This window comes from Propithecus coquereli, unplaced genomic scaffold (genome assembly GCF_000956105.1).
Source record: "Propithecus coquereli isolate 6110/MARCELLA unplaced genomic scaffold, Pcoq_1.0 Scaffold681, whole genome shotgun sequence".
In the NCBI taxonomy this organism is placed as follows: Eukaryota; Metazoa; Chordata; class Mammalia; order Primates; family Indriidae; genus Propithecus; species Propithecus coquereli.
This window is the reverse complement of record NW_012152852.1, coordinates 148,753-158,326: the sequence shown is the minus strand read 5'-3', so window position 1 is coordinate 158,326 and position 9,574 is coordinate 148,753. Positions and strand designations below refer to the sequence as shown.

The 9,574-nt window shown below is 59.9% G+C and overlaps 1 protein-coding gene across 1 annotated transcript in view; it reads right to left on the bottom strand.

Moving 5' to 3' along the window:
* Window positions 1-9,574, bottom strand: part of PPP2R3B (protein phosphatase 2, regulatory subunit B'', beta) — a 46,441-nt gene that overhangs the window by 29,541 nt on the left and 7,326 nt on the right. Inside the window, exon 2 of the mRNA XM_012660865.1 lies at window positions 8,856-9,127. Within this exon, the coding sequence (XP_012516319.1) occupies window positions 8,856-9,127 (272 nt within the window). The remainder of the gene's footprint in view (window positions 1-8,855; window positions 9,128-9,574) is intronic.

The following is a 9,574-nucleotide window of genomic DNA, read 5'->3' as shown; positions in this document are numbered from 1 at the left end:
CAGCTATGCACAGCCGGGAAGACCCCCACGCCTCTCACGGCACACGCAGTCCCACGTGGGGCTGCCGGATCAAAGGGGACGGACACGCGTCTGCAACTGAAAGCAGCTTTTCCTCTCCGTCCCCGACAACAGAGAGCGTCGGCGAACTCTGAGGTTTCCTATCCGACGGGACGACGGGCTCTAACAGTGACTCCAGTCTGCGGCTTTCTCACTAGGACGCAGATGGAGCAACTTCTCGTACGTTTGAGAGGCAAGAACCCTTCTTCTCTCGTGAGTTCTCCGTTCGCACGCTCTGCCCGTCATTTTTGGTCCTTTTCTCACCCACTCTCAGACCTCAGGAGTTTGGTCCTCTGTCCCCACTCACCATGTGTCGGTGTTTGGTGCACTATGTCTGTTAACACGTGTGTGTATGTGCACACGCGTGTGCCACCATTATCCTCTCATCTAACACATCACCCACAGCGATGCCACGTGTAAGGGTGAAGCTGACCACGCACCCCGTGCTTGCAAACAGACGTGGACACACACTGCCGTGGGGCGAAGACTGGGGTCTGCTGGGAGGCTCCTCAACCCTCCCGTGGCCCTCCGGGCTGCAGAGTCCTTGGAGAGGAGCGGTCCAAGCCTGGTGAGGGGGACGCACAGGCGAACCGGGCAGGACAAACTTCCACCAAGTGACGCCGCACTCAACTTTCTCAGGCTCAGCCCCGTGTCAGGGAGGAGGGAAGCGCACGGGCCGTTCCGGGCCCAGGGAGCTGCCCCAGAGCCAAGACGAGAAAGCTGAGTCCCGCCTGGGGACAGCGGGAAGGTCTCCTGCAGCCACGTGAGGTCTTCCTGACGTCACGTCACGCCGAGTTCGCGTCGCTGCAGGACCCCAAGACGGGCAGGGTGCAAAGCGATGGTTGCTGTGGCCGTGCAGAGAGAATTTAAATGTGTTACCGATGCCCCAGCAAAAACGAGACGACACAGCCTGCAGTTCGGCTGGCGTCCACCGTGCAAACACGCCCAGCCGTTGCGGGGCCCACGGCAGACGGCGTTTACGCCTGCGCATTCCGAACGCGTGAATAGCAACGGCGCTCAGAGCCACGCGTGAGGGGCCGCCATTGCCGTCCGTCAGCTCCCTCCTGAAGCTCGGTGAAGGCGTGTCTGGGAGTGGCTCCCGAATTCCAAAGAACTGGAATACAACCGCGGAAAGCAGGATTTTAACTGCGCTGAACGTAACCACATCTGGATGGTTTCCGAGGAGCCCAGGTGGGAGACTCCAGCCGTGCACAGTGACCCTGGCTCCCCGGTCAAACCAGAGCTTGCAGAGTGCTCCTCCCAGACGTTCTCGGGGTGTCCGTCACTGGGGGTCTCCAGCCGGCGGGTGTGACAGGAAGGACGTCGGGAAGGAAGCCCACCTGCCAAACTGCCGGGTTGGTGTCAGGGATTCGCGCTGGTGGCAGAGAAGAGCCCCCAGTCAGCCCCGACACGGACGCAGGCTCGCGCAGCCTGCGTACAGATCACAGCGCACCCTCTCGCCCCTTTCTGGCAGGCTGGACAGAGGACAGCCACCAATCCAACAACGTTTGGGGCGTGAAAGCCACGCACAGCACGCAGCACAGGCTGAACCCAGATCCACCCGGGGTCTTGCAGCCAGGAGGCTCCCGGGCGCAGGCAGCCACGGCGAGGCCGCCATGCGCAACGCTGCTCCACGCACCCTGCCTGGAAGGGAACGGCCGTCTGAGCTGCCGCGGTGCGGGTCCCCGAACCCACTCGTCGGCTGTCCTTGGGGACGGACACCAACACTCAACCTCTCTGCACAGAACCCTCAGAACTCCTCTGGCCTGGTCTCTGTGTCCCCGAAACAGCCACAGCTCATCTCTTCCCCTCTCGCGGCTCTGAGATCTCACCGCCAAGACCCTCACACGATGCCACTGAACAAGTCCCCTGGACGGCCGTCACCGTGATGCAGAATCGGAGACGAGCGTGCTGCCTGCCTTCCTGGGCCGCGGCCTGTGGCAGACGGAGGGGAGGGGGGAGGCCGGGAGGAGCCACCTGGGGCAGGACAGGCCCCCCAGAGCCCAGACCCCATCCACCTCAGCCTGGCCGGTGCCCGGTAAGGTCCCCCACGGTGCCACCAGTTCCCTCCCACCCATACGCTGCTGCGGGAGCAGGGGTCCCTGGGTGGTGAGTCTGGGAACCACGGACACAGTGCCCGGGGAGAGGGCTGGTCTGTGGGGGCTCCGTCCACACCCCAGCACGGTCCTGACTCGGGCCTCTCCCCCAGACACCTGCACAGGCCCTGCCTGGCCGCACCCAACACCGGCTCCGGTCCCACCTACCATGGCTGTCCTGACAGACACCGGCCACTGTTCCCGCACCGGCCCGTCACCCAGGCCCGACGCGGTAGGTTTCCCTTTGGTCCCCAGCCAGAGGAGCAGGGCCGCCCTCTACGCGGCACAGAGCAGGCCCCGGACATGAGCCGACGGAACGCACGTCCGAGTTTTACCTAAAGAGCAAAGACCACTCCCTGCGTTTCAGAACGAGAATCGGTGAACTATGGCAACACGGCGCCGTGTCTGCCCGTGTCCGAAACGTGTCCTCCCTAAAGAGCCTGTCTCATGTCCCGTGTGGGGGATCCAAGAATCAAGCCTTTCATAAACTCCCCCCTTGGGAAACGATATCGGGTCTGCGGAATTCACTCGGGGAGAGCGGAATCCTACGTGAGCTCTGGGCACCATTTGTTACGGAGACCCAGGCATCCAGGCCCACCTTCTGCTGAAGACGCTAAAAGTACCAGAGAGAATGTTTGCAGATGTCCTCCCGGGGCGTCCACAGAGGCAGAATCCAGGGGCCTCAAAGGAAGCTGCCCCCTCAGTGGGGATCCCAGGAGCCTTGACCTTCAGTGAGAAGAATGAACTAGAATAAATACCCACCCCACCCCTAACCTCCAGGAATGAAAGGAAAACTGCAGGCTTTGGTCCTGCATCAGGAGCTGGGGAAGCGGGGTGGGGACATCGCCGAGAACTTACAGCCGCAGACGACACTCACTGAAGTCTGCAAACCGAACCCATGTCACCTGCATGGTCCAAAACCCTCAAGCCACAAACTAACGTCATCCCCAGACCGGCAGCGCCCGGAAGCAGTAGGGTCTTCTTAGGGAAATCTGGGACTCAAAAAACTCCTAACACAAAGTTCCAAGAAAAATGAGTAGTTTGCAGTCAAAAATCAGCAAAATGCACAGAAATAACCCACAAGGAATGGCAGCCAGGACTCAAAGCCTTCAGACTCTCGCACTGTCAGAATATAAAAGAATTACGCTTCATTTATTTTAAAAAATAAAAAAGCAGCTTGAAAATACAAGCAAAGAGCAAGTAAAAACAAACCCAAATAAAACTTGCAGAAATGAAAACATAGAGTAACAGAAAACATACTTGCGGCTGGGCACAGTGGCTCAGGCCTGTAATCCCAGCACTCTGGGAGGCCGAGGGAGGAGGATCGCTTGAGGTCAGGAGTTGGAGGCCAGCCTGAGCAAGAGCAAGACCCCGTCTCTACTAAAAATAGAAAAATTAGGCAGGTGTGGTGGTGTGTGCCTGTAGTCCCAGCTACTCGGGAGGCTGAGGGAAGAGGATCGCTTGAGCCCGGGAGTTTGAGGTTGCTGTGAGCGAGGCTGACGCCACGGCACTCCAGCCTGGGCAACAGAGCGAGACCCTGTGTTCAAAAAAAAAAAAGACACACACACAGATGTTGGATGAGTTAAAGAGTAAATCAAACACAGTTTAAGGGACCTTAGTGAGCGCAAAGAAAGAAGTGAAGGAACTGTTTACAATGCAGCCCCAAGACCTGGAGACGGGTGCAGGGAACTGAGGTTCCCAGTGAACCCCAGCAGGACAGGAAAAGAAACCCAGACAGAGAATGAGGAAACTGGAGAACACTGAAGACGACCAGCAGGTCTGCAAAAACAGACAGAATAAAACAAAACAAGGCGGTAATCTTCAAAGCAGCCACAGTCAGACCTCCAGCCGACTTTTCGACAGCAGCGACACACACCCGGCGCGGGAGGAAACAGCTGCCAGCCTGGAACTCCGTGTCCTGTGAAGTATCTCGCAAGATTAACACCGAGACATTTTTAGACCAAAAAAAAAAAAAAAAAAGGCTGTGTTTGCTGTTAGTGGATGGTCATTCCAGGGAAAGCGGGGCGCGCGCTTCGGGGAGAGGCAGAACCAACACTCCCGAAAGGCAGGTGTCGGGGAAGCAAGGAAGGAAGAGCGAGGTCACCGGTGTTGTGCTGGAAATCCGAGCACACGAGCAGTGATAACACTGTAAGTTTAAGTCTTTAGAAAAAAAAACGAAACTCGAGACCAGAACAACAGTCCATCAGGGAAGAGGTGACGGGCTGGGGTCTGGGAGTTAGCGGGAGAAGACAGTGATTCACCGTGGACGTAGACAATGTCCAGCGTACGCAGCAAGTAGAAACGGGACACTCCAGACGAGAAGCCTTGAAGCAGGCAAAGATGGGGAGGACAAAAGGGACACAAAGATAGTGAAAATAAAGCACGTGGACGAATGGTCATCATAAATAGAGCAAATGTCCCAGTTCAAAGACAGAGATCAGCCTGGAAAAAGAAAATGACACACATTTATAACACAGACATAAGGACACAGAGGCTAAACACTTTTTTTTTTAAAAGATAAAAAAGACACAGCAAACAGTAAACCATTTACGTCGCACGGATGTAAATAGAGCGTGGCCGGCGCAGCTGCAGAACCGACATTCCTCACCGACGCAGCCACGCACGGGGGACCCGGCCGCGGGGCCGTCTCGCTGGGTTCCGAGGGGCTCAGAGGCCGCTTGCCCGACCTCAGTGCGATCAGGCATCCGTGCTAGACACGGGACTAGCAGACAGTACACGTGTGTGCACGCGTGTACACGAAACAACCATTCTCACGCAGGGCTCGGTCTTTGGAAAAACTAAGACAAACAAGGGAGCAGTCGGTTGCCAGACCGTTCCGCCCCTGATCCCACGATCCCACTCGGCATGTGCGCGACGGTGCAGGCTTCCCAGGGCACACGATAAGGACGACACCCGCCGCACCGAGGGCTATTTCCGTAGAGAGCGGAGGAGACTCACCTCGCTGAGTCATGGAAATTCCAGAAATCGCAGATACGCCCGCTGGTCTCCCAGAACACACACGGTCCTGCAAAACGTGCCCATAAATGAGTAAAAGCACCACCTTGGCGTAAAACAGGTGTCTGTCTTTGCACAGGAGCAATGACCTTTCAGGGAGCAGCTACATTCTGCGAGGAAACAGCCGGGCCACGGGTAACTGGTCGTGCACCTTCTCCAAACGCTGGTCGGACAACGTCAGTGTCCCCGGGGTGTGCCCAGGAGGGTGCTGTGACAAGCAGAGTGACTCTCACTGCAACCCCAGCCAGACCAGACACCACGGTGAAGCCACAGCACAGGAGGGGACAGCAGGAGGCCAGAGGTGCTCAGTACGGGCGCAAACCCCACAGTGTCCCAGGGGAGCCCCCACGCAGAGACACCCCACTCGAGGCCGCAGGACGACGCAGGGCATCCCCGTGGACGGCGCTGTGGGAGTTCAGCCCAGACCCACATAGCGGATTCCAGGTGAACCCGTCACCGACCCAGACGGCGGCCGCCACCCGGGAAGGAGGGAGGGAGGGTCGGCATGGCGAGCTTCCTGCTGGGCCCAGCGCTGGGGTCTCCCACGGCCGCCCCACGAGGGCCGGCAGGAGGGTCGTCAGCCACACTTGCGAAGGACAGGCTGGGTGGGCAAACAGGAGTCAAAGGTGAAGTCTGAAACGCAGGAGCAGAACTGGGACGAGAAAGCCCGGGCGGGTTACAGGCCGCCCGACCAACCAGGGGGGACTGGCATGAAGGGTCGACGCACACCGCACGGCGGTTTCACAGGTGAGCGAGCCCAGGGGTGAGCTCCCGCAGCCGGCCCCACACAGACAGGGAGCACAGGTGTGGCTGGGCGGGCGGGGCCGGGCTCCGCCCCTGCCGGGATGGCGGGACGGCGGCTGGTGTGTCTGTCCCGCATCTGCAGGACGCGCCCAGGCTGGAGCAGGGCATGGCTGACAAGCTCTGCAGGGCTGGAGGACGTGGACAAGGTCACGCCGGCCACCACGGGGGTGGGGACAGGAAGAGCCGGGTGAAGGGAGCCTGCGTCCACCACATTGTGGGCGAAGGGGGTGACGGAGGACCCCCCGGAATTCAGAGCGAGGGGAGTGCCCGGCACGTTCCTTGCACAGCTCTGTGACCACTGCCTGGCGCCAGGTCTTAGAGCAGAGCCCAGGCTGTCTCATGCAGAGGACGGCCCCACATACCAGCCAGACGACGGCCCCCACACCGGGCAGAGGACGGTCCCCACCCAGGGCAGAGGACGGTCCCCACACAGGACAGAGGACGGCCCCACACAGGGCAGAGGACGGCCCCCACACAGGGCAGAGGACGGTCCCCACACCGGGCACGGCCACCTCGCAGAGTGCCTCCAAGGGGCAGCACTGTCAGTCCCGGCAGGTGCTGCGTGGGGTCTGAAGGTCCCGGGGGACGCTGGACGGTGTACATGCAGCCAGGAGGGTCTCGGTGCCCCGGGGCAGGGCGTGGGGCTGGGGAGACTCGCCCCCCAGGAGGGCAAAGGCAGGACCAGGCGCAGCACAGCTGTCCTGGGCCGTCCATGGGAGGAGGGGACAGGGGACAAAAGGGCCAAGAGTCCCGGGGCAGGTGACGGGTGGACACAGGACAGCCGGAGCAAGGGCTGGCGGCGGGGCCCGCGCGGCCCACTCCACGTGTGCCCTGCGGCGTCCAGCAGGACGGCAAAGGTGGCGGCGTGTCTGTCAGTGAGGACGCGGGTGACCACCAGGCTGGGGCCAGACTGGGGAGGAGGGCGGAGTTCAAAGGGTGGGGTCAGAGGTTAGGAGGCTGCAGCAGCCCGCACACACCCACATGACACCACACGACACCACACTGTCTTCTGGGGGACCCGACCCCCCAGACCCGATGGCGAGTGCACGGGCTGTTCGTCCCCCACCCATGGCCGACAGCGGCCAAAACCCGCACCCGCCACGACGGGGAAAGGCAGCGTGGCGGGGGAGGCTGGCTCTGGCTCCCCCACGGAGGCCGCAGCAGCAGCAGCAGCAAGAGGTCGGCTGGAAATAGACACCGCGGGAGGGTCGGGCACAGACGAGGCCCAGCGCGGCCACCTCGGGGAGCGTCTCAGGGCGGGGGCCCCGCGCCCCACCACCTCCAGCGGGGAAGCCACGGACGTCACCGACGAGCCACCGAGGCCACGACCCCCGACAGACGGACCCGCAGTCAAATGGAGCCGGGAAAAGTCCCTTCTGCTCCCCACACTCCTCCGCAGACACCCCGATAAACCTGCAACCCACCCACCACACTTCAGAGAACACTCCCCTTAGACAGCAAACGTTCTCACCCCTAAGAGACATTTTCCGTAAAATGAAGCAACGTCCCACGAACGGAATTCCTAGCTTCCCAAAAAGTAGTTTTTGTAAAACAGAGCGTCACCCTAAAACAACTCCGACTTTCGTAAACGGGTTCTGCCTCCTTGAGTCTGGGACCCCGTAAAGGCAAACGGCTCTATCGGGTTACAATGGCCCAAGCTAAACAGCAGCAGCCACGCTGGGAGAAGGATTTCCAAATCTGCACACACCCCAGCTCATGGCAGAAGAGAAACTTTAACTACTAAACATCTGTTTCCCCATCATGTAAAACAGCTTCATCATGAGGCTGATTTCACGAGGAAGGTCTCCAAATTAGGATGGTTTTCAAGAGACTTTCCTTTAAAACACGGAAGAAATTTGAAACTTGAAACCACTGCCTACCCACTTACAGACAAAATGTGGAAGGCAGAAAAAACTCACGTTAGTGTAAAAGTGGAGGTGGGATCTTAGAAAAATTCCGGTTACAATATCAACGCCAAGCAGGTCTCTTTTTTGCCTCCAAACAGGATGGTTTGGTTCACTGGATGTTTTGGGGCCGATGAACTACTAAGCCAAGAGAAAACACAATTCTTTAATGTGCCGAATGTCCCGCGGGCGAGGTCAGGGCAAGCTACGGCCACAACCAAAACCTAAAGTCACCGGATGATACCGGGTTTGTCGAGCAAAGAGTCTCATACACGGTATTCCTAAAGCTGATGCAAAATATACGTGAGGTATAGACACAGACAAATTTAACTTCCCCGAGCATCTGTGAGAATTGAGATTGCATTTCAAAGCCAGTTAGGTACTAAAAGCCAGCCGGGCTGGGTGAGTTGTTTGCTGTGGGATCTCTCAACAAAGCGCTTTAGAAACCGAATTAGCCCGTAAGTAGGAAGGAATGCGGCCTATTCCGACAAGGAGGGGGAGTTTCGCTCGCGCGTTTACGGAGAGGGAAGACGTCCCCAGCGTTTATCACTAACAACTCGAGCTACTACTTAAATTTAAGATCTCTGTACAGATAATCCCCACAGAAAACAGGCCTTAATATGTTCACGCCACCAGCTATCCGTATTTGCAGCTGAAACTACAGGGAAAGGAGACGCTGACAGTCTTTTTAAAGAACTATTTTCCTAACAAGCTGCAGACGGCGTTGCAAAGAGAAACACCTGCTTTTCCACGGCCCCCGGGCCTCCCACCGCGCACACAGCGGATCCTGCAAAACTTTTGTTGACGCCACGCCACAGGGGACACCGGGGTCTACACCCGCGACAGGGGCTGCTGCGGGGGAAACACACACACACAGGGGAAGGGAAAGCACCCCGCGAGCACCAGAGGCTCCCCAAACCCCGTCTCAGAGGGACCCCCGCGGGACAATGCACGGACAGACAGACGGGCCGCCACCGACCTGGACCTGCTGGAAGGCCTTCAGCCGCTTCTTGAACCGGGAGGGCAGCACGAAGTCACAGCCGCGGGCCAGCGAGGCCAGCTCCTGCCTGAGGTCGGGGTCCCCGCGCAGGGACAGCTCCCTGAGCCGCATGCCGTCGGCTCGCATGGGCCTCCGGGGGCCGGGCCAGGCGCCGCGCTCTCGGGGCAGGACCAGGCCGGCGGGACAGTCCAGGCGGCGTCCAGGCTCAGCACGCTCCATGCGTCGCCGGCCAGGCGCTGTGGGGACCGGCCCTGGGCCACGCACATTCCAGAGGCTGAGGAGGGCGCATGGCGGAGGAGGGTGGGGGAGGCAGGAGGCAGCCGCCCCTCCCCGGCCCACAACTGCGCGCAGGGAGCCCGGCAGGGACGTCCGGCCGCCTGCTGTGTCTGCTGTGCTCTGCAGGGACCGGCCGCCTCTGCTCTGTCTGCTCTGTCTCCTCTCCTCGGCTGGGCCGTCCCAGGGCAGGACGGAGCTCTCTGCACAGCGACCCCGTCACGTGGCCGCCCTGGGCAGCACACAGGCAAGCCGGCAACAAGAGATCCTCCCGGAGGGAGGCGGCCAGGCAGCCCTGTCCCCGGAGACATGAAGTCCGCAGAGACAAAACTTAACTGGGCTGAAATGCAGGGCCGCCTCTGAGAGCCCCCCTCGAGCCCCCCGCGAGCCCAGAGGCAGCTGTTCCCGCACAGGGGCACCCCAGC